Below are 23,268 nucleotides of genomic sequence, written 5' to 3'. Positions count from 1 at the left end.
AAGAGGAGCCCCACCCGCCTAGCAAGAGGGAGCGGCCCGGTCCAGATGCTCACATCTGGCGCTGGTCTAGCCTAAGTGGAACACCTGCATAGCTGGACTCAGAGGATCCAGAGAGGAGGGTGAGAGTGAAGCTGGGGGTGGCTGAGGATCTGCGGAGCTGGGGAGGGAGGAAGTGAGGAGAGGCAGGAAGCAGAGCAGAGAGGCAGAGATTCCAAGAAAAAGACTTCTGACCCGACGGGACCCCTAAGCCAGAGGTTGGACCGGTACTTGGGACTTGATCTTCCCATCCCTCAGTGTCCATGGACAGGTATTCACTGAGGGATATGAGAGGCTTGTGCCCTTAAAAAAGTGCCCTGTGCGTGTGGGTTGTTGGCGATACTTCTAAAAGCTTCGCTCCAGAAATGGGGGTGGACACAGCTCGCGCCAGCTGTCAGCTGTGGGAGAGGCTGGCTCTGTGTTCCTCATGTACCACCTCCCACCCCGCTGGTCGCAGGGTCAACATGCTCCGCGCAAGGCCAGAGGTACTTGTGCTCCTGGGAATTCTGCTGTCTCTACTCCTGGATCCAACGGGTAAGTACCAGGCGCTAGTTCCCTTGGGAGTTGGGGAAGGGATTGGTGGAGGCAAGAGGCTTCCTGCGGCTGGAATATGGGGTGAGATCGCTGCGCGGCTCAGCGAGATGGAAAACTTCCCGGCGCAGCCTAGAGGCCACGGGAGCATCTCCACTTGGGTCGGGTTGGGGGCCCTCGGCTGGTTGGAGACGCGGACCGAGGCCATCGGGTCCCTCAGGGGTCGCAGGAAATCTAGCAATGAGCGGACCACTCTCTGACCCACAGGTGGCCAGGACTCATTCTCACTGACCTGGGAAGTGCAGCGCTATGACGGCTGGTTCAACAACCTGAGGCACCACGAGCGTGGCGCTGCGGGTGCGTCCTGCGGCCTGGGGTGGGGAACGGCTAGTGGAAGGCAGGGGTGCGGGAGAACGGGCGCGGAGAAGGCGGCGGGGAGGGAGCGCGCCAGCCAGACGCCCCGCTGCCTGCGCGGCCAGTTCCTATAAACACCTGAGGACTGAAAAAGGGGTCTCGTCCGTGGGAGTGGGGGTTGGAGGGAGGCGTAGGGCGAGGTTCAAGGGCTTGTTGGGAACGACGTGCTCTGACAGAGCCCGGCTCCCTGCTTCCCACAGGCTCCCGACTGCAGCGCCTTGTACCGGCCAACTATGCGGACGGCGTGTATCAGGCTCTCGAGGAGCCGCTGCTGCCCAACCCGCGCAGACTCAGCAACGCCGCCACGCGGGGCAGCTCCGGGAGGCCGTCCGGCCGCAATCGCACGGTCCTGGGGCTTTTCTTCGGTGAGGGCAAATGGGAGAACAGTTCCGGTGAGGGTTGACCTGGCGCTTAGCTCAGCGCCTGAGAGGGGCCCTGAGGCCGCTCTGCAAGTCCACAGGACACCGATCCACGACTTCGACCCACGTCCTCACCGTCCCCCAATCCATCCCCTCAGGCTACACTTGGAGACTTTCTTCGTCTTGGACGGATTTGAGGGTGTTGACCAGCGGTATTTTGCTCTCCTAATCTTTCACTTACCCCTTACTCCAACCCAGGAGTGCCACTAGCCTTCCCTGTAGCTCCTTGGAGCTAGGTCCCCTGCCGCCCCTCTCCTCCCATTGTGAGGATTAACTTCTTTACCCCCGGGGAGGGAGAGGGAGGCACGATCTGTTAGAAGATGGGGACTGGCTCCGGGGAGCCCTTATACTTGTTGTATTATTTTGATTCTCACCACGACGAGATGGGGGTGGGCGAGGAGGGTACTATAACCCCACTTTACAGATTAGAAGAAAGTTTTAGAGCTGGTGGAGCGGCGCTTGAATTGGAACATCTGTCTTTAGGCTCCCTGGCGGTGGGGAATAGCAATTCTTACCAGATTGAACCCCACGCCCGCAGGCTACCATGTGCTGTCGGACCTGGTCAGCGTGGAAAAGTCTGGCTGCCCAGCCGAGTTCCTCAACATCCACATCCCGCCCGGAGACCCGGTGTTCGATCGCGACCAGAGCGGGGACGTGGTCTTGCCCTTTCAGAGGAGTCGCTGGGACCCCGAGACCGGACAGAGCCCCAGCAACCCCCGGGACCTGGTGAGCGCGGCAGGCGGGGGTGGGGGGCTGGCGGGACCCGAGGCAACCGTGGAGAGGACCCCATCCCGCCGCACCCACGACACCCGCGGGCCCTCACCCCTCCCAGACCCGCCTGGCGGCTCGACCCCCGCCTCAGCCTCCCGCCGTCCCCGCAGACCAACGAGGTGACCGGCTGGCTGGACGGCAGCGCCATCTATGGCTCCTCACACTCCTGGAGCGACGAGCTGCGGAGCTTCTCCGGGGGGGAACTGGCGTCGGGGCCCGACCCCGCTTTCCCGCGGGCCGCGCAGGCCCCGCTGCTCATGTGGACGCCGCCAGATCCCACCACTGGCCGCCGCGGGCCGCGGGGGCTATACGGTGAGGCGGCGGGGACCGGGCGGGGCGCGGTCGAGGGACGGCGAGGGGCGCCCCGCGGTCCAGCCCGCGCTCATCTCCTCCCTGCGTTCCCGCGGCGCGTGCAGCCTTCGGGGCCGAGCGAGGGAACCGCGAGCCCTTCCTGCAGGCGCTGGGTCTGCTCTGGTTCCGCTATCACAACCTGTGGGCGCAGAAGCTGGCCAGCCGGTACCCGCTCTGGGGGGACGAGGAGCTGTTCCAGCACGCGCGCAAGAGGGTCATCGCCACCTACCAGGTGGGTCCCCCACGGCCTGGTCCCCGGGAGGCTCCAGAGCCCTCGGTCCTGGACGACCCCTCCAGAAACCACCACCTCCCTCCCCAGAGAGCCGCCATCTAGGACAAGCCCCTGAGGGTGATAAGCAGGCAAAGAGCTACTCACGCAGGAGGTTTTCTGATGATTATTTCTCAGCCCGCTCCCCACCCACCTGCCCTGGTTGCCTGTGGGGAACAGGAACCTCCGCACCTCTCCTGTCTGAGAGTCTCTCCCGTGACTGCCCCTGCCTGGTCCTCATCTCCCTCCTAAGCCTTCCTTGAGCTCAGATCCCCCGTGGCCTGGCTGCTCCAGCGCTGGCCTCCCCTTTCCCCTCTCTTGACCCTCAGAACATCGCCATGTATGAGTGGCTGCCCAGCTTCCTGCAGCAAACACCTCCAAATTACACAGGTGAGGAACACTTGGGTTGAGGGGGTTTGGGGAGGGGGGTGATTAAGATCCATAGGACAAAGAAGACTGGTGGGTTCTTGTGATGAGAGTATGTGAGGGTAAGGAGCCTGTTTTTCTTATTACCCCTGTGGACAGAGTATCGCCCTTTCCTGGACCCCAGCATCTCCCCGGAGTTCCTGGCTGCCTCTGAGCAGTTCTTCTCCACCATGGTGCCCCCTGGCGTCTACATGAGGTGAGGGAAGGTCTGGCTGAGCAGCACATTGGCAGAGGTGAAGTTTCAGTGGCCTTGGGGCCACTCATATACCTTTCATATACCCCACCCCCACAGTTTCATGGGGAAAGAGAAGCAGAATTTGGTCCCCTGAAACAGAACCCTGGGGTAGGAGTCCAGTCTTAACAGGGAGGTTTCTCCATTTCCTCCTAACAGCTGAACTTCAGCTGCTGAGAGCAGGATTTGTCCAGCAGCTGTGTCACTCTTTTCCCTCCTTCCCTTCTTACCCTGCGTGGACAAAGAGCAACCTCTACCTCCAGTCTACACTGATTGCCAAATCCCTGCTGCAGTCAAGGAAGTTCAGAGGACACCCCTTAGTACTCACCAAACGCCCTCTGAATGCCTCACCCCACATCAGCCCCACCCCAGCCTCTTCCTTGAATTCTTTTACCGCATCCTTGATTCCCCATTTCAGAAATGCCAGCTGTCATTTCCAGATGGTCCTGAACGAGGGTTTTGGCAGCTCCCCAGCTCTCAGAGTCTGCAACAGCTACTGGATTCGGGAGGTCAGCCTGGGTTCAGGGACAAGGGAAGGTGGGTCAAGGTCAGTCTCGTCACACAGGCTCGGAAAAGCAACAATTCCAGTTCATAGGTGTTGCTGCCTCAGGGTGGTGGGAGATGAAGGTAGAGTGATCAGAAAATTATCTGGGGACAGCAGCTCAACAGGGTCTAGGACTGGCCAAGGGCCCTTTGTCCTGGGGTGCTGCAGTGGTCTGAGTGAGAGGGACCTTGCACTGAGGAGGAGCCTGAGGACCTACCTTAAGTGTGCTGTTTCTTTCCAGAATCCCAATCTGAACAGCTCTCAGGCAGTGAATCAGCTACTGCTGGGAATGGCCTCCCAGATCTCAGAGCTGGAGGACAGTACTGTGGTGGAAGATCTGAGGGGTAAGCACTGGAAGTAGAGGAGATGAGGGCCCAGAGGCCCGTGAGCCTGGGAACCCTTCTGGGTTAGTCACCAAGTAGGCCTAGGGTACCTACAATGTAAGAACACACAGACAGCAAACAGCCATTAGAAAAAATTAGAGGAAAATAACTGTATTCTAAATTACCTACATCTGAGTATGTAGGGGGTAGCACAATCTCTGGCACTTAGGTCTCTAAAGGTTTTTGTCCAGTACCATCTTGAGGTTAAGGAGGTGGGATGGGGAATTTGGTGACTAGAACCATCCTGAGTCTTAGGGGAAGAGTTTTGCCAGAAAAATTGCCCCTGGTCACAAATGGTGACATTGACATGTGCTGGATATGGGTAATGCCAACAGCCCAATTCAAGGCTGCTGGGTAAAGAAGGGTTAGCAGGACTGAGCCTAGAGCCAGGTCCTCTCTCCTCCTTAGATTACTGGCCTGGCCCTGGCAAGTTCTCTCGCACTGACTACGTGGCCAGCAGCATCCAACGTGGCCGAGACATGGGGCTGCCCAGCTATAGCCAAGCCCTGCAGGCCTTGGGGCTGAAGATCCCGAGGAACTGGAGTGACCTCAACCCCAAGGTGGACCCTCAGGTCAGAAATAGTGATGATAATAATGGCAACTAAAGCTTTCTTGAGGTGATACTAAGTCCTTTACATGTGTAACCCATTTAATCCGTGTGAAGAACATTATAGAGTAGGCACCATCATTGTCCCCATTTTACCAATGACATAATTGTTAAGTCCATGTCAGAGGCAGGATTCAAATTCAGGCATCTGATTCCAGAGTATCCTCACCGCTACTCTGTACCATTTCTGCAGAGTGACCCCTGGGTGGGGAGCCATTGTCCTATTCCTGCAGGGTCTTGCCCCATGGGATGGATGACCCTGAAGCTGCTGGTCACTGGAGACAGACAATCTGGGTGGTGACACACTGGTCCTCCCACCAGACTTGTCACCACCTGAGGAGGCTGCCTAGAAAGAGGAGACTCCCTCAGGGCTGAGCAGCAAGCCAGGCCACAGAGGGGGTCCCATGTTTGAGGGATGGGGCAGTAGTGGCCGCCCTTCTAACATAAAACCACACATGTATGCTCACACACTCCTCACCTCCTGTGGTGCTCCAGGTGCTGGAGGCCACGGCGGCCCTGTACAACCAGGACCTGTCCCGGCTGGAGTTACTTCCCGGGGGGCTCCTGGAGAGCCACGGGGACCCTGGACCCCTCTTCAGCACCATCGTCCTTGATCAGTTTGTGCGACTGCGGGATGGCGACCGCTACTGGTTTGAGAACAGCAGGAATGGGTAAGGCCTGCCTGGCTCCCGCCTCAGTCTCTGTCTCGGCCTGGACCCCAGACCCTCTGCCTGTGAATGGCCTCCATGGGCCCTTGACTCTCAGATGGCCCACAACTCCCTCCCCAAATCCTCTGGGTCTATTTGTCTCATCTGGGTCCCCAGGCCCAAGTTTGCTGGAGACCTGTGATCCCTTCTCATCCCAAACAATTCCTGGCTTTCCCCAACTTAGGCTCTTCTCTCCAGAGGAAATTGCAGAAATTAGAAGCACCACTCTTCGGGATGTGCTGGTGGCTGTCACCAGTGTGGACCCTGACACCCTGCAGCCCAATGTCTTTATTTGGCAGAATGGTGGGTGGCCTGGGAGAGCACAAGAAATGGTGGCAGAGAAGGGGCAGAGGTTGTGTGTGTGGGGTCACTTGGTGCTGTCTCAGGGGCTAAGTACCAGGTAGTTCCCTCTGTGTTGGTCTGGGAGGCCTGCATTAGGCGCCTCCCCCAGTAGAGACTAGACGGTTTGCAGGTTGCACCTTGTGGTCGGGTTTGGGTGATGCTGAGAGGTGGAATGTGGAAGAGGAACTTTTGAGGGGAACAAGTTCCAGGGAGGTGGGTCTGGGAGGGAGTGGTTACCTGGCCCTTTACAGGAGAAGAGGGGAAGGATGCCTGGCCAAGGAGTGGGATGCTCAGGCCTTGAGACCTTCTGTGCCTTTCCCTCAGGTGCACCCTGCCCTCAGCCCCAACAGCTCACAACCGAAGACCTGCCCCCCTGTGTGCCCATGACCGAGATTCATTACTTCGAGGGCAGTGGTCCTGGTTTTGGCATCACCATCGTGGCTTTGTGCTGTCTTCCACTAGGTAAGCCCTTCAGCCCCCTTGTCCATGTCTCTTCTCTCAGCTCCCCTCCTCTCCACGAACTGTCCCCACCCCTTGTTACTGACTGACCTGTAGGGTTCAGTCCTGAGTTCATTTGAAGCCAGCCTTAGGATGCCTTGGGAAGGGAGGGGGAGCAGCCAGGGCCTTGGTGAACCCACAGGTGAGGGGCGCCTCTCCCCACTGGCTCCTTCTGACCCCCTTCAGTGAGCCTACTTATCTCTGGGGTGGTGGCCTATTTCCGGGGCCGAGAGCGCAAGAAGCTCCAAAGGAAAGGCAAAGAGAGTGTGAAGAAGGAAGCAGCCAGTGATGGACTGTCAGGTGAGATGGGGCCAAGGGGAGGGAAGGGGGAAGAGAACTGAAGGTGTGGGGTGCTTGGAAAGGACCAGCTTACAGATGTGGGGAGAAAGCCAGGCTTCGGGGTGCTGGCTCAGACTGGAACTGGCCTGAGGGCTGGAGCCTGGGAAGCTCTGCTGAAATGCTCTGCCCTGCCGTCGTCCCTTCCCTAGCAATGGAGTGGCCGGGCCCCCGGGAGAGGGGCTATCCAGTCACCATCCAGCTGCTCCCAGACCGGCGGCTGCAAGTTGTGGACCGGCGGCTCTCTGTGCTCCGCACCATCCAGCTGCAGCCCCCACAACAGGTCAACCTCATCCTGTCCAGCAACCGCGGATGCCGCGCCCTGCTGCTCAAGATCCCCAAGGAGTATGATCTGGTATGGCCCAGCCAGCCTCCCTGGCCTGGGCTGCCCTCGCCCATTTCCCTTCTCACGGCAGGTCCTCTCAGGTCACCCTGTCCTCAGCTGCGGGGCTCGTCTGTGAGGGCTGACACTGGGAGGAGGCACTGCTTTCCGAGGTCCCCACCCAACTCTCCTTTTCACCCCCTTGGGCCACTCACTGGGCCCTAGCCGGGTTGGAATGGGGGCCTTTTAGTTTCCTTCCCCCAACCTAAGGACATCTGAGGGGAGGCTGAGCCAGGAGCTTGAGCATTGGCATGGCCTTCCTTCTGCCAGGTGCTGCTGTTTAACTCCCAGGAGGAGCGGGGCGCCTTTGTGCAGCATCTGCGGGGCTTCTGTGAGAACTGGTCTCTGGGCCTGGAGGTGGCTGAGATGAGCGAGTATGAGCTGTTCAGGAAAGCTGTGACCAAAGAGCAGCGGGAACGCATCCTGGAGGTTTTCTTCAGACACCTTTTTGCCCAGGTGCTGTGACCAGGCCTTTTGGAGGCAGAAAGGGCCCAGGGGTAGGAGGAAACCTGGACAGTACCCTGTCTAGGGTGCACTGAGCTTCTGTCCTGCGGGCTGGAAACAGACAGCCCCGCTGGAACCCAGGATTTGCTACTCACTAGGGCATCGCCTTAGGCAAATTACATTGCCTCTGCTCTGTTTTCAGTTTCCTCGTCTATAAAAAAGTGATTAAAATAGGATCCATCCCCTTGGGTTATGAGGATTCAGGAAGATAGTCTACGTTTGTGGTCTTCAAAGTGTGCTCCCTGGACCAACAGTAACAGCCTCATCTGGGAATTTGTTAGAAATTCAAGTCCTCAGGCCCTTCCCCCAGACCTAGGAAATCAGGAACTCTGAAGCTGGCACCCACAAGCCCTCCAGAGGATTCTGATTCACTCTAAAGTTTGATAAACACTGTTCTATGTACAATGTTTAGCCCAAGTGCTTGGTACATGATTGCATTTAATGCATGGAAGTTACATATATGGGCTTCCTTGGTGGTTCAACGGTAAAGAATCTACCTGCCAATGCAGGAGATGCAGGTTCAATCCCTGGGTCAGGAAAATCCCCTGGAGAAGGAAATGACAACCCACTCCAGTATTCTTGCCTGGGAAATTCCATGGACAGAGGAGCCTGGTGGGCTACAGTCCATGGGGTCGCAAAAGAGTTAGACATGACTTGGCCACTAAACCACAATAAGTTACATGTATGTGACTTTAAAAATCAGGCACATGGCAACCCTGTCTGAACTGATAAAAGAGCATATCTTTAGCCCCTTCCTGCCTTCCATTCATGTCTGCTGCAGTTTCTGTCACTGGTGTAGGCTCTTTCACTTGGCATTCCTAAACACTGTCCCTCCTTGCTCCCACCCCATCCCCTGCTACAGTCGCCCCTCTGCAGGAGAGCAGAAGCCCAAGTCAGAAGTTTGTCTAATGACCATGAGCAACCACCAGGGCTCACCTTTCTGATCCAGACTTCGGGAGATGAGAAGGGCCACTGAACTGCTTCCAGCCGAGGCCTCAACTCTTCCTCTCCCTCCCTCTGCTGCTGTCCAAGTATAGGTGCTGGATATCAACCAGGTGGATGCAGGGACCCTGCTCCTGGACTCATCGCAAAAGGTGCGGGAGGCCCTGACGTGTGAGCTGAGCCGGGCCGAGTTTGCCGAGTCCCTGGGCCTCAAGCCCCAGGACATGTTTGTGGAGTCCATGTTTTCTCTGGCTGACAAGGATGGCAATGGCTACCTGTCCTTCCGGGAGTTCCTGGACGTCCTGGTGGTCTTCATGAAAGGTGAGGGGATGGGTGGACCATCCCAGGTGACAAGTATCTTTTAGCAGAGAGATGACAGGGATCCCCCTGTCTCTTCCCAGGCTCCCCGGAGGACAAGTCCCGCCTGATGTTCACCATGTATGACATTGATGGGAATGGCTTCCTCTCCAAGGACGAGTTCTTCACCATGATGCGGTATGGGGTGGGCCCCTCCAGTTCTGAGATGTCTTGGTATTAAAAACAGGAAAACAGGTTACGTCAGAGGAGGGTAGGTGAGGAGGTTATGTGGCCATCTGCATTGAGAGGCGGCCTAGACACTGCATCCTGGATGCCCAAAGCATCCAGCTTCAAAGTTTATCTGGCCAGGCCCCTGCACCCAGAAGGGTCTGTTTCTTCAGTCAACACCAGCCAGAAGATTCTCCCAACTGAAAAAATACAAGCAACATCAAGATGACCAGTAACAAAGCCAACCAACCTCTTTTGGATGCTGTCAGGTCTTTGCTAACTCTTCTTTTTAAAAAAAATTTTCTTATTTTGGTTGCACTGGGTTTCATTGCTATATGTGGGCTTTCTCTAGTTGCGGCGAGCAGGGGCTACACTCTTGTGGAGTGCAGGCTGTAGACAAGTGGGCTCAGTAGCTGTGGCACACTGGCTTTAGTTGCCCCAAGTCTTGTGGGGCATTCCTGGACCAGGGATTGAACCCGCGTCCCCTGCACTGGCAGGCGGATTCTTATCCACTGGATCACCAGGGAAGTCAGGTCTTGGCTGATTCTTCTAAGGTTGTGCTTTACACAGTGAGAGCATGAATCCTGGAGGACAGATGCCCTTGGTCACTGCCAATCTTAATCACCAGGACAGGCAGGAGGAGAAAAACAGAATGTTGTTCTATATTTCAAACTTTCTCTCTTCCTGCTTCTTAAGCCATCTCTGGTTGTGGTGTGCCAATAAAGACCAGTTTTGGGCTCATAGACATCTAATTCCTGAAGACAGTGCTCCAGTAACCCAGGTTCCTGCAGCTCTACAAGGACAGGGTTCATATCTCATCCACTTCCTCCACACTGTGACTGGCACATAGCAGGCATTTGATGCATAGGCAACTGTATCAGATGAGACAAATGAGCAAATGAATTAACAGAATGCAAAAAACAGCTCAGATCTTTTTAACTTTTCTACCCCTGCAAACTTTACTCATTGCTTTCCATGATCTCCTTCACTGCCACTTCTTTTGCAGACCAGATACAACAGCTGGACATGGGCTTCTGAAAGGGCTCGGGTGAAGCGGATTGCAGTTGTCCCTTGCTGGGTGTGCTGCTGCAGGACCCTCTGGGAGAGGGTTTCTGCCCCTGGGGGCTAAGCTCCCACCTCCTCGTCCTATACTCAGCGTGGCTCTGGCTCAGTCTCACCCTGAGCAAGTGGGATGATGTATTTTTAAAAAATGTGATGGCGGTTGTTTGCTGTGCCATGCAGGCAAAGCTTTTTTTTCTGTTGGACTCAACACAAATGTGCGTGTGTGTTTGCTCGTGTCCCAAAGTGCACTGAAGAAAAAAGTATGGCCACTGTAGGTGCTGTCGTGTTGGGTGTAGAGACACTTCTGCCTGCGCCCCGGGGTGTTGGCACAAGGAAGCGGAAGCCATTGTGGCTACATCTCCTCCCTCAACTCCCAACTGTCTGTGCCCCCAGTCGACCATGAATGGGGTGCCCGGCATGGGTGTGGGAGGTATCAACACGAGAGAGCCTGCCACTCGAGTGGGCCGTGGCACACCTGGACACATCCCTACACACAGTGGACATTTATCCCAGCTGTAGATGCCCCCCGTTTGAGGGCTGCTTTCTCTAACCGGTCAAGGTCACTTTCAGTTTTGTTCTGCCTTTCGGGCCGTGGCCACCCCACCCAGCTTAGCGTCAGCAGCAGGCTGGATGAACACCTTCTTGGTGCCATTTCCTGGGTCACTGGCAACCACACTAGATAGTCTGGGACCCGCCCCACCCAGCACCTGCCTGCCTAAACCTGACCTGGCCGGGTGACAGGCTGCTTTCTTCTTGGGTTCCCCTCACCCCCCGACCCAGGTCCTTCATTGAGATCTCCAACAACTGCCTGACCAAGACCCAGCTGGCCGAGGTGGTGGAGTCCATGTTCCGGGAGTCAGGTTTCCAGGACAAGCAGGAGCTGACGTGGGAAGACTTCCACTTCATGCTGCGGGACCACGACAGTGAGCTCCGTCGAACGCAGCTCTGTGTCAGAGGTGGAGGAGGAGGTGTGTGAGTTTGGAAGGCATCAGGGATGGGCGCATCTTCAAAATGTCAGTTCCTGGTGCATAGCACTCAGGTCTTACTTCTCTCTTAGTCCTTGGTGCCTAGTACAGAGCCAGGCATATCTAACCAAGGGTGTCACCTACAGTTGTGCAATTTGTACACAAAGGTGCCCACGGAGGGGTCAGGGCAGGCAGAAATCTAGCCTACATGCTGCACACCAGCCACGCACATTGATCTGGGGTGAGTCTGGCCAGAGGATGAGCCCCCATTTTCTGTATACAAAGAATCTGCAGGGCTGCATCCACCTGGAGGGGGACCCTTTTCTTAATTGCACAAAGTTGCCACATTGTCTAGCAGCGGCCACCCTGTGTGGGTGCTCCGTGTGGGCAGTGAGGGGAGCAAGGCTGGAGAGGATATGGGGATGTGACCAAGTCACTGCCCTGCAGCCATCCTAGGACGGTCACCTCCCCACACTCTTGGGGAAGCCTGTCCAGCTTCTTGTTCTCCTCTCCAGGTGTTGGAGACATTTTTAAACCAAACATCAGCGCTCGAGTGTCATTCATCGCTCGGACTTCTGAGGAACGGTGAGAGGGAATGGGGCATGGGGAGGTGTCCTGACTGGGTCCCCTGCAGAGAAACAAAGCAAGTAGGGCTGGTGAGATCAGCCCCTGGGCCAGATATTTGCCCTCTGAAAGTAGCTCTTAACACACGGTTGTTCTGAGTCTGTATTCCGACTACATAACACACATACCCACATACCCACTACTGTTCAGGAGCCTGGCTCTCTCTGCCCCTCCAGGACACAATCATCACACAGAACAGATGACCTGACCATATCCATTCCTTTGGTCCTGCCTTCTGTCAGACCCTTCTCTGATCAGTTTTATGGGCAGGTTCTGTGGACAGAAATGAATCCCAGGATCTACCCCCTCCCAGCCCACCCTCAACCCTGACATGGCAGTTCTTCTCCTGCCTGCAAAGACAAAGGGATCATGAGCCCCATTTTTCTTTCCTCAGTTCTTGCCCTCAGAGAGTGGGGCTCTCTGCCTCAAAAGCCCCGGAGTTGGGAGGCCCTGGGCTGAAGAAGAGGTTTGGCAAAAAGTGAGTGTTTTCTAGAACCTTGATCCACAAAGACATGGGGAGAAGTCTTGGAGTGTTGGTCTGCCCACCTCCACCCACAAGAGACCATCCTGAGACTCATTCCACATGTCCCTGACCTGGCTGGCAGGCTGTTGAGTTGAATGACTCTTCAACCTCTTCCAACTTCTGCACCCTACTCTTCAGGCCAGGGGCCTGGCACTCGATGCAACACCAAGATGGCAGGGAGGGGTCCCCTGGCTCCTGGCTGCTTTGGGCACAGCAGTGAGGCCTGGGTAAGGAGCAGGAAGAGGGATGGATAGGACAGATAGGGGAAAGTGGAGATGGAGTAGTGGGGAGATGGAAGAGTGGGTGGACCGGGCAAGTCAAGATGAGTGGTAACAGCTTGGGAGAGTGGGAGTCACCCGCCAGAAGCTTTTGCTTTCATCTATTGTGGCCCATCCTGACCTCTGCCAGAGCACCAGGTCTCCTTTATAGGGTGGCACTTAGGGGAGGCCAGGATGCCCTGACCTCAGGCCACCTGCCTCCCATTGCTGCAGGGCAGGGGTGCCCCCTCCCCGGCTGTACACGGAGGCGCTGCAGGAGAAGATGCAGCGGGGCTTCCTGGCTCAGAAGCTGCAGCAGTACAAGCGCTTCGTGGAGAACTACCGGCGGCACATCGTGTGCGTGGCTGTCTTCTCGGCCATCTGTGCTGGACTGTTTGTGGAGCGTGCTTACTGTAAGAGTTTCAAGTTGCAGAAGGGGAGGTGTGAGAGCCTTCTGGTTGTTTTTCCCGAACCTCAGCATCCGGCCTGGGGGACGCAGGTGTTCTGACTCAGGCCTCTGTTCTGTGCTGATCCACCCCAACTCTACCCCCAGACTACGCCTTTGCCTCGCCACCCTCGGGCATTGCACAGACCACTTTTGTGGGCATCATCCTGTCGCGCGGCACGGCGGCCAGCGTCTCCTTCATGTTCTCCTACATCCTGCTCACCATGTGCCGCAACCTCATCACCTTCCTGAGAGAGACCTTCCTCAACCGCTACGTGCCCTTCGACGCCGCCGTGGACTTCCATCGCTGGATCGCCATGGCCGCTGTGGTCCTGGCCAGTATGTGGCACCTGGGCATGCTTGCCATGGCTTCAGGCCCCTGGGTCTAGCTGTGGGGAAGACAGTGGGGAGACTGGAGCTCCTTGTACTTCCTTTTCTCCTCCCTGTGCCTCCTGTCTCCTCGGGGCTGGAGTTAGGGTTGGCCCTGGGAGGCATCTCTAACAGGATCTGTCTCTTTCAGTTTTACACAGTGCTGGCCACGTGGTGAATGTCTACATCTTCTCAGTCAGCCCCCTCAGTCTGCTGGCCTGCATCTTTCCCAGCGTCTTTGTGAATGATGGGTCAGTTCTGGGGAGGGCCCCCCTTGGGAATTCTGGGGCAGGCCTAAGGTTACAACAGAAAAGAGGTAGATGGCCCTAGACTCTCCACTCTCTCACTGAGTGAGAGTGAGAAATTAGCATCCTGAGAAAGCTGAGAGATGACTTTTTTGCCCTCAGGAAGGAAGCTGGCCATAACTGGCCAGGAAAGGACTTTTGGAGATGAAGTTGGATACTCTTTCCCATGTGTACCTGACACACAGCTTGGTTTCTCAGCCTGCCATCCATTCACTGGGCAAATATTTATGGAACATGTCTATGTGTCCATCCCGGAGCCAGAGAGTAAGAATGCCAAGATACATGCAGTCATTCAACGAGTATTTCTTGAACACTGCGTCTGTGCCTGGCATTGTTTGAGCATAGTGATAGAGCATAGAGGTAAGCTCCCTGCCCTCATGGAGCTTACAGAATGTGAACCAGGCTTACAGAATATGAACTCAAGAAAGCAAAGGTTAGCTGAAGTAGGACAATTCAAGATTACACAGGAAGAAGAACTGCTTTGAGATCAGAGAGTAGAACACAGGAGGCTGGGGCCCATGTTCTTTGGAAGGATCCCTGGTCGTCTGGGTAGAGGCCCAGGAACCTCTGTATTCAAGGCCATCAGGAACAGAGTCACATTGCAACAGTGCTGGAGCTCTTCCTGCCCCAGCCTGAGGTTCTGGGTGTCTTTGCCCTACAGGTCCAAGCTTCCCCAGAAGTTCTACTGGTGGTTCTTCCAGACAGTCCCAGGTAAAGAGTAGATGGTATGTGGAGTCTCGGGGTTCTGTCTGAGGACTTCTGATTTTGTCTTCATCTTCCCATGAATACGCACTTGTCTATAGTGTTGACAGTTTCCCTTTGAAGGCTCCAGGACAAGCCTTAGTTCCAGCTTCTTTGGTTAAGCTGTTCTGGGAGCCAGGGAGGAATGAAGCAGGCCAAGGAAGGAGAGCAGAATGGGGACATGCTCTCTGCTACTCTCAGCCCAGGCTGAGGCCCTGAGACCAGGACTGTCTGACCCTGTCTCCGCTGCCCCCAGGTATGACAGGGGTGCTCCTGCTCCTGGTTCTTGCCATCATGTACGTCTTTGCCTCCCGCCACTTCCGACGCCGCAGCTTCCGGGGCTTCTGGTTGACCCACCACCTCTACATCCTGCTCTATGTGCTGGTGAGGGACTTCTCTGGGCAGGGCCAGGCCACAGGGCAGAGATGAGCATCATGATGTGGGGAGGGAGTAGGCTGAATTGGACTCAAAAGCTTAGATTGAGGCCCTGAGATCTGAGGCCACAGTCTGTGGAGCAGTGCCAGCTCCGTGCCCTCAGCCCAGGCCCAGGGCCCGAGCAGGAAGTGTCTGGGTAAGGTGGGTACAGAAAGGGGGCTGGCCAGCTGAGCCTGTGCTGTACTAACTGGCTATGTCTTCAGCTCATCATCCACGGCAGCTTTGCCCTGATCCAGCTGCCCCGTTTCCACATCTACTTCCTGGTCCCAGCACTTATCTACATGGGGGACAAGCTGGTGAGCCTGAGCCGGAAGAAGGTGGAGATCGGCGTGGTGAAGGCGCAGCTGCTGCCTTCAGGTACCAAGCTGGCCTGACCTTGCGTGGGGAGCACGGGAGGTCAACTCATGGGATGTGGGGAGACAGCTTCCCAGGCCTCCTCACCCCATTGTTGTTTCTGAGACACTCTGGGGAGCCCTAAGGCTTTCTTGATGGAACTGCAGCCCCCAGAATGTCTGGACTTAGTTTCCAGGACTTGCATACAGTGAAAGGTGACTATGAGAAGAGCCAGCTGAAAGGTGTTCAGAGGGGTTTAAGGACGAGAAAGACCAGTACGTGCGTGGCCTGGGAGCAGGGCAGGGTACCGAACATCCCTCTCCCATTTCTTCACTCGGAGAAACCCCTCTTCAGAGACAGACAAATGGCCCAGACCACAAGGGTCTGTTGAGAGTCAGTGCTGGCCAGAGCAGGGATTCACATCACCATAGAGGATGGTGGAAGATATTTAAGGGTTGTGGGGCTGGCTGACCCTCAGAATTCACATAGTAAGAAAGTTAACCTCATTCAACTTTATACCAATCAAGATTACTTAAGAGCAAAGTCTCAGCATGGTCTTCGCATGCCTTTTGCACCCGCCAGTACATGCAAATCTCCTTTTTCCACAATGAAAGAACAAGCCTGAGGCTCAGCTGTGGTCAGGCAACAAACAGGATCCAGCTAAAACGTGATAAAATGTGGTACTTTCTATTTAGAGCACGTAACACTTGGGTGTGTAAGGTGGTGGTGAAGAGCTTGGCCTCTAGAGCTAGATGGAGCACATGACACTGGTTTTCCACCTGCCTCAGTGACCTAAATGTTCTTCTCAAGGTAAACTGAGTTGAAAAAATAAGTCAATTTACAGAAAAACATCAGATCAATGATAATGCGGGAGGATAAGCACATAAGTCCCACCACAAAGGTAACGTTCACATGCTGGAAATTTGGTAAACACTGAGGTGGTGCTTGGGGAGCCTGAGGTCCCCTGACCTAGGACACTGGTATCCAGGACAGTGGTGTCAGCCTGGGCCCTTAGTGGGAGGAAGCAGCAAAGAGGAGGGGAGGGGCTAGAACAGGGGAGCAAAGAAGCCCAGCTCTTGCGTTACCCAAGAAACAGAGAAAAGGGTCCTCCTACCCCCAACCCAGAAGCCCTAGCTCAGATCATGTGGCTGCTCCCTGTGCCTGAGGTTGTGGCGAGGACAGGGCACCTGCTGGTTCTCAGGTACCAGGAACAAGCCCTCTGATCCCTGCCCATCCCTGCTCACGACCCTCAGGAGTGACCCACCTGGAGTTCCAGCGGCCCCAAGGCTTTGAGTACAAGTCAGGACAGTGGGTGCGGATCGCCTGCCTGGCTCTGGGGACCAATGAGTACCACCCCTTCACGCTGACATCAGCGCCCCATGAAGAGACGCTTAGCCTGCACATCCGGGCGGTGGGGCCGTGGACCACCCGCCTCAGGGAGACCTACTCACTTCCAACGGGTGACAGCTCTGCCAAATATCCAAAGGTGCCCATCATTGGGGCCACTTTCGGGGCCTCTAGCATTGACAGAAAGTCCCCACCCTTCCTGACCCCAGGATAAGATGCTTTAGCTACCCCCAAGTCAGACTGGGAGAGGGCTGGGGTGCCTCAAAGAGACTGGTTCTCCGTGTCCCTCTTCCCCCACATATCTAATCTCATCTCATCTTTTTCTTCTGTTGGCAGCTGTACCTCGATGGGCCATTTGGAGAGGGCCATCAGGAGTGGCATAAGTTTGAGGTGTCAGTGCTAGTGGGAGGGGGCATTGGGGTCACCCCCTTTGCCTCTATCCTCAAAGACCTGGTCTTCAAGTCATCCTTGGGGAGCCAAATGCTCTGTAAAAAGGTGAGTGTTTACTCTCGTCCATTCTTCAAAGAAATAGGGACAGCCAGCCTGATTGTGTCCCCACATCACAGCAAAGCAGCATGATAAAAAGCCCGTGGCTCCTTGAGCTGAGCTGAGTCAAAGCCCTAGTCATGTATCCCCAGATCTACTTCATCTGGGTGACACGGACCCAGCGGCAGTTTGAGTGGCTGGCTGACATCATCCGGGAGGTGGAGGAGAATGACCGCCAGGACCTCGTGTCCGTGCACATCTACATCACCCAGCTGGCTGAGAAGTTCGACCTCAGGACCACCATGCTGGTGCGTCAGGGCCGGCCAGGGGGCGACTCTGTGGGTGTGTGGGTGGGCCGAGCAAGGCAGGATGGCCAAGGTGCTGGCTGTGACCTTCTTCCTCTGCTCCCTCCCCCAGTACATCTGTGAGCGGCACTTCCAGAAGGTGCTGAACCGGAGTCTGTTCACGGGCTTGCGCTCCATCACCCACTTTGGCCGTCCCCCCTTTGAACGCTTTTTCTGTTCTCTGCAGGAGGTCCACCCAAAGGTCAGTCACACCCCAACCATCCTTCCCCTGCCAGGACTTCCTGGCCCTTGAAGAGCCTGCAGCTGTGTCCTGAGCAGAGGACCTCAGGATGGGGTCCAGGGTTGGAGGAGGGCTTTAAATCCCACCCCTGCCTCCCCAGTTCAAGCCTCCTCCTCCTCAGCGCCTGAGGTCAATGCTCTGGTCACTCCAGTCAGGCTTGGGAAGCCACTCCTGGGGAGTGAGCATCTCAAGGCCACAGGCCTCTCCTCTGCAACCACTGCCCCCTCCCCCCCAACACTTGATAGGTGCGGAAGATCGGGGTGTTCAGCTGCGGCCCTCCAGGAATGACCAAGAATGTAGAGAAGGCCTGTCAGCTCATCAACCAGCAGGACCAGGCCCACTTCGTGCACCACTATGAGAACTTCTGAGCCCACCTTCCCTGGTTCCCGGTCCCTCCATGGACAAGCCCTGCCAACAGTTTCTGTCAGAATTCTCCTCAGGCCTCAGCCAGAGAGCTGAAAGGGCCTCTCCCTCATTGCCCCATCTGTCCCAGGCTCTGAGAAGTTAGCAGAGACACTTGCAGCTCACATCACAGCAGGCTGTGGCAGATAAAAGTGGGGAAGTTTATGCCTTGTGATAACTGAGGTGAAGATACGACCGCGTTTTTTCTGCTAGATCTCCATGTCTTTTTCCCTTCCACAAAATCAGTGTATAGTGTTGGTGTTTTCTTGGCCTAGGCATTTGAGGTAGGATGGGGTGGGGGTACCTGGTGTGAAGAGAGGGCTCAAGGGAAAATGTCCTCAGAGCCCAGCTTAGAAGCTGCAGTGTTAAACCTGGCAGCCCAACTGTCTCAGTTCAGTCTCTGAGGGCTTTGCCCTCCAGCTCTACCCCAAAGCCCTTCCTGCTCCTAGGGGATCAGGAACGCTGAGGGACCACCAGTGACGCCCACTGCCCTCACCTCTTGGCAGACCCACCTCTTCCTGCTGGAGCAGCCCCTCAGCTCCAATACCACGGGAGCCCAGCCTCTCTGCCCATCATCCAGAGTCCCCTCTTGGCTCCCCACCTTCACAGGAGTTGGATGACCAGCTGTCCCAGTTTACCCAGGACTCTCCCAGTCTTAGCACTGAAAGTCTCTTGTCCTAGGAAGCCCCTCAGTTCCAGGCAAATCAGGACAGTCGGTTACCTTCCACAGGAGCCAACCTGGGACATCCCCTCCATACTCTTTAAGACCCTTCCTTTTCCTTCTTCAAGTGGCTCCTTCCTCAAAAGCTAAGCTTTAATTTAAAAAAAAATTTTTTAGTATAATTTACACATAGTAAAGTGCACAAATCTTAAAGCTACCATACACAACACGTGTTACTACTACTATCCCGATGAAGATCTAGGACATCTGCATCACCCCAGAAACTTCCCTTGTACCCCTGTCAGTCCACTGCCCCCAACCCTTGGCAGCAACCACTGATGTGAATTATTTTATCACCCCAGATTCGTTTGTTCATATTGAATGTATTCTTTGGAAACTGGCTTCTCTCAACACAATGTCTCTGTGATTCACCCATGTTATTGTGTATATCAGTAGTTTGTTCTTTTTTCATGCTGTGTCAAGCTCCATTGTAGAGATGTACCACAGTTTGTTTATGGAATCTTTTGTTGATAGACATTTAGATTGTTTCTTGTTTCTGATAATTATGAATAAAACTACTATGAACTTTCTTACGACTTATTATTGTTTGGTGTACATACTGCACTCATTCCCAAGAGGGTATGTATCTTGGAATGGAATTGCTGGGTCATAGAGTCCACCAGCCAGCGGGAGTTGTGGCAGGGAGAGTTTTAGGCCGTCTCCACTTTCCCGCCCCAGGCTTCTCTCCCCGTTGGTTCTATTCTACCTCTTCTGACAGGTCAAATGCCTTGAGCCCCCTACCCTCTGTACTGAAGGAATCTCTGAGAGAACTGGAAAGACACTAGATCAGGGGCCAAGAGACCTGGACACTACTGCTGACTCTGCTTATAAGTAGCTACAGAAGAAAATTCCGTAACTTTTCTGAGCTTGTTTACTCGTGTATTAAAATGTCTGTGTGGATATTAGGAAGAAAGATAGTGATACTGCCCCAGAAAATTATACAGGTGAGGAAATGTATGAGAATATATTGTACATTGCAGTGGATGATGATTATTAACCTACCTATCTCCTAACAGCATCAGACCTATAGGCCTCCAGCCCTCCTGCCCCTCGCCGGGTAGACAACCAGTCATTAATTCCACACTCCAGCCCCTTAAGTCTCAGCCTTAGCTGTATTCCCAAATGTGGCCCACCGGTGTCTTCCTTATTCCTTTCTAACGACCATTCAAAATATCTGTCTCATCCGAACTCACCTGTCCCTGCAAGGCTAGCACATGTTGTTGACATGGCTATCATGATTCTCCATAACCTCTACTCAGCCTTATATTCATGCTTGGACCTGATTGAAGGTCTCCTGAAGACTCTGTGATCACTCTTGCCCAGGATCCAGACAAGGGCAACAGGGGGACATCTGTGCCACCAAGATCTTAGGTAGCCTCAGATGACACCCAGCCTGTCTAGCACTAGTCCTGACACCATACCCTAGCCAAGTTCCAGATGTCAGACTGAAACATGTATTCATATGATCCGGCTACTGTCTAACCTTGCCCAGTTTCCAGAAAGCCACATGTTGCGTGAGAGAAGTCAAGGACTCGCAGAGAGGATAGAAGTGTTTTCAGCGTGGTTATTCACCAGAACTTCAACTGGCCCCACCCTTCCTGGAACTTCGAGGCCAAGTCTTGGGAAATGAATTGAAAGGCAGGATCAGGCAGCAAGCAGGCAATGTACCTTTGGATTGAGATAATGAGATCACAGACTGCACAAATGGGACCATGAGTGCAGGGGAGAGGTTAGACACTGGAAAATATGTAAACATAGGAGGCCACCAAAACTTCCAGAGAAAGAGGACTAGGGAAAGATGACTCAGGAAAATTTAACAGACATGTTTATATCTTATATCTGAGAAAGAAAGCAAATCTTTTCTACTCAGGTCACAGATATAGGTCTCAGGTCCTAGGACAGAGCCCAGCCCAAGCCCTGCCTTGGGCATGGGAATGGGGTTGGGAATGGAACAGGCGTAGAGAAGGAATAGGGTGGGATTGGAGGGAAGTGGGGCTGGAGATGGAGAGGATGAGGATGAGACTGGGTGAAAGGGCTTCAGGGTCAGGTGGCAAAGGAGTACATGAAGATGTGGGGAGGTGCTGAGGCTGAGCTCTAGGAGAAAGACATGAAGGCTAGCTCTTTGCCTTTCCCCCCAAATTTCCAGACCCAGCACCATTTGAGAGGGGAGAAAGTTAATAAGATGTGGTAAACTTCCCATCCACTTTCCATCCACTTACAAGTATTTCTGAGTGCCTGCGTGCATGCTAAGCCGCTTCAGTCGTGTCCGACTCTCTGTGACTGTATGGGCTGTAACCTGTCAGGCTCCTCTGTCCAAGAGATTCTCTAGGCAAGAATACTGGAGTGGGTTGTCAAGCCCTCCTCCAGGCGATCTTCCCAACCTAGGGATTGAACCCATGTCTCTTATGTCTCTTGCATTAGTAGGCAGGTTCTTTACCACTGGCACCACCTGGGAAGCCCCAAGAATTTTTGAGTAAGAGGAGCCAATTTAGCATAGTTGTTAAGAGTGAGGGATTTTGAGTCAAACTGGGTCACCAGCTGGGTGACCTTGAGCAAACAAAGGAACTCTCAGTGCATTTTGCCTCTTCATAAAAGGGGGAAAATCCAATCATAAAATTCAATTCAATTCAACAAATATATGCTGAGCTTTTATTAGGTCCCAGGCAAGATTCAGCTCCCATGGAACTTCTCTGTTAATGGGAGCAAATGGACAAGAAACAAGGAAAGAAAGAACAGAAAGATAATCCTAGATCATGATAAAGAGATTCAAAAATAATAAAACAATAATCTGAAAGTGAATCATTAAAGAGAGCCCTTTAGATAAGATGATTAAGGAAAGGCTCCCGAGGTGACTATGAGATTTTAACAATTAAATGACACAGAGCTTGCTGTGTGCCCAGTGCTATGGTGAATGCTTTATACATATTAACTCACTTGATTTTTACCTGTATGGCCCTATATGTAAGTGAGAGATCTGGATTTGAGCACAGGAAGTTTTAACCAGAGCCCAGGCCCTTAACTACCACTTTATTTTGCCTCTCAAAAGCAGGCTGCAAGCCTTCAGGCAAAGATAATGTATGATAGCCTTGAACTGTGCCTGGCACTTAATAATATTATTGTTGTTGTCACTGTTATTATTAAGGTTGAAGCTCTAGGAGTCAGAGCTCCATATTCTGAGGAGTTTGGAGTATGTGGGGCTTGAGTGATGCTAAGTGACTTGTCCTTTTAAAAAAAGATTTACTTATTTATTTTTGGCTGTGGGTCTTCCTTGCTGCACGTGGGCTTTCTCTAACTGCCGGGGTTACTCTCTAGGTGTAGCGCAAGGGCTTCTCGTTATGCTGGCTTCTCTTGCTGCAGAGCACGGGCTCTAGAGCTCGGGTTCAGTAGTTGTGGCCCACAGGTTTAGTTGCCCTGTGGCATGTGGGATCTTTCTGGACCAGGGATCAAGATCAAACTTGTGCAGATTCCTAACCATTAGGCCATCAGGGAAGTCCAAGTGACTCGTTCTGAGTCCAGATCTGTCCCGTGCTGACTGCTCTCTCCCCTTCCCATCTCTCTAGGAAGGGGGAGGAGGCCTGCCCTACCCTCTAGGGACATCAAGCCCTCAGATCATGTGGAAGTCACTCCTTCCTGGTAATTCCTGGAATGTGACAAGGAGAGCTAACCTCCCTGCCCAGTCTCCAGGAAGTTGTAAAGGACTGGGAATCTCTCCAGCCATCTTCTCAGGAATTATTTTCCTTCCTGCAGAGACTTCAGATAAACTGTAATATGAAGACACTCCCTTTTCTGAGGGTGAGAGGCTGGCAATAAAATTATAAAGTTGTAGGAGAAGTTGCCCCAAGTGCACTGGATGCTGGGTCGGCACCTGGGTTCTGTTTCTAGCCCTACTACTAAACTCATTGTGTGACCTTAGGGAAATCACCAGAGTCCTCCGGGCTTCAATTTCCTCACCGAGGAAACGAAGGGAGTAGACTAAGACCACTTCCAGATGTAAAAGTTTACCACTTCCCTCTGTGCTCATTATCCTAACTGAACAGAAGCCCTGTATTAGGATATAGAAGCCCTTCTTTTACCTTCCATCCAAAGTTCAACTGGCCAGGAGAAGGAAACAAACATTTAAAGGTGTGTGTTCTAGACTCTATACCATATTTATACAAATTGCCTCATTTAATCTTCACATTAACTCTTTGAAGAAGGATTTGTTGCTCTCATTTTACAGAGAAGGCACCTGAGGCTCAGACAGTAATTGCCCACAAACATCCAAGAAGGAACAAGCAAAATCAGAATTTGAACCCAGGTCCCATGAAATCTCAGAATTTCTGCTCTTTTCCATCTTGGTGCGTCTAATGGTATAGAAAGAGAAGGCAATCAAGAAACAATCAGGGGCTTCCCTGGTAGCTCAGTGGTAAAGAATCAGCCTGTCAGTGCAGGAGACACAGATTTGATCCCT

The 23,268-nt window shown here is 53.9% G+C and overlaps 1 protein-coding gene across 4 annotated transcripts; it reads left to right on the top strand.

Moving 5' to 3' along the window:
* Positions 4 to 18,917, top strand: DUOX2 (dual oxidase 2). 4 transcript variants are annotated; one of them, XM_018054139.1, is made up of 34 exons: positions 4 to 119; positions 494 to 570; positions 835 to 924; positions 1,182 to 1,346; positions 1,939 to 2,126; positions 2,282 to 2,483; positions 2,588 to 2,754; positions 3,120 to 3,180; positions 3,316 to 3,412; positions 3,867 to 3,957; positions 4,234 to 4,336; positions 4,784 to 4,947; positions 5,478 to 5,653; positions 5,874 to 5,992; positions 6,356 to 6,493; positions 6,716 to 6,829; positions 7,018 to 7,220; positions 7,518 to 7,703; positions 8,789 to 9,014; positions 9,095 to 9,188; positions 11,061 to 11,248; positions 11,761 to 11,830; positions 12,264 to 12,347; positions 12,884 to 13,062; positions 13,203 to 13,433; positions 13,615 to 13,714; positions 14,430 to 14,479; positions 14,766 to 14,893; positions 15,148 to 15,301; positions 16,531 to 16,763; positions 16,961 to 17,119; positions 17,263 to 17,418; positions 17,528 to 17,656; positions 17,941 to 18,063. In XM_018054139.1, exons 2-34 carry the CDS (start codon positions 501 to 503, stop codon positions 18,061 to 18,063), a joined length of 4,638 nt encoding a protein of 1,545 aa, XP_017909628.1. In that variant the 5' UTR covers positions 4 to 119; positions 494 to 500. The 4 variants fall into 4 exon arrangements, 3 of the variants coding, with proteins under 3 accessions (XP_017909628.1, XP_017909629.1, XP_017909627.1); XM_018054138.1 differs by having other exon boundaries at positions 111 to 307; positions 17,941 to 18,917; XR_001918673.1 differs by lacking the exons at positions 16,961 to 17,119; positions 17,263 to 17,418; positions 17,528 to 17,656; positions 17,941 to 18,063 and adding an exon at positions 15,973 to 16,087 and having other exon boundaries at positions 69 to 307; positions 16,531 to 16,633.

The sequence above is a fragment of the Capra hircus genome, chromosome 10 (assembly GCF_001704415.2).
Source record: "Capra hircus breed San Clemente chromosome 10, ASM170441v1, whole genome shotgun sequence".
Classification (NCBI taxonomy): Eukaryota; Metazoa; Chordata; class Mammalia; order Artiodactyla; family Bovidae; genus Capra; species Capra hircus.
This window is presented reverse-complemented; position numbering and strand designations above follow the sequence as displayed.

Bases quoted from the DNA above. Each gene is read 5' to 3' on its own strand.
- DUOX2 (XM_018054138.1), top strand. The intron at 9,189-11,060 runs GTATGGGGTGGG...CCCCCGACCCAG, and splicing joins GAGTTCTTCACCATGATGCG to GTCCTTCATTGAGATCTCCA. The intron at 14,480-14,765 runs GTAAAGAGTAGA...CGCTGCCCCCAG, and splicing joins GTTCTTCCAGACAGTCCCAG to GTATGACAGGGGTGCTCCTG.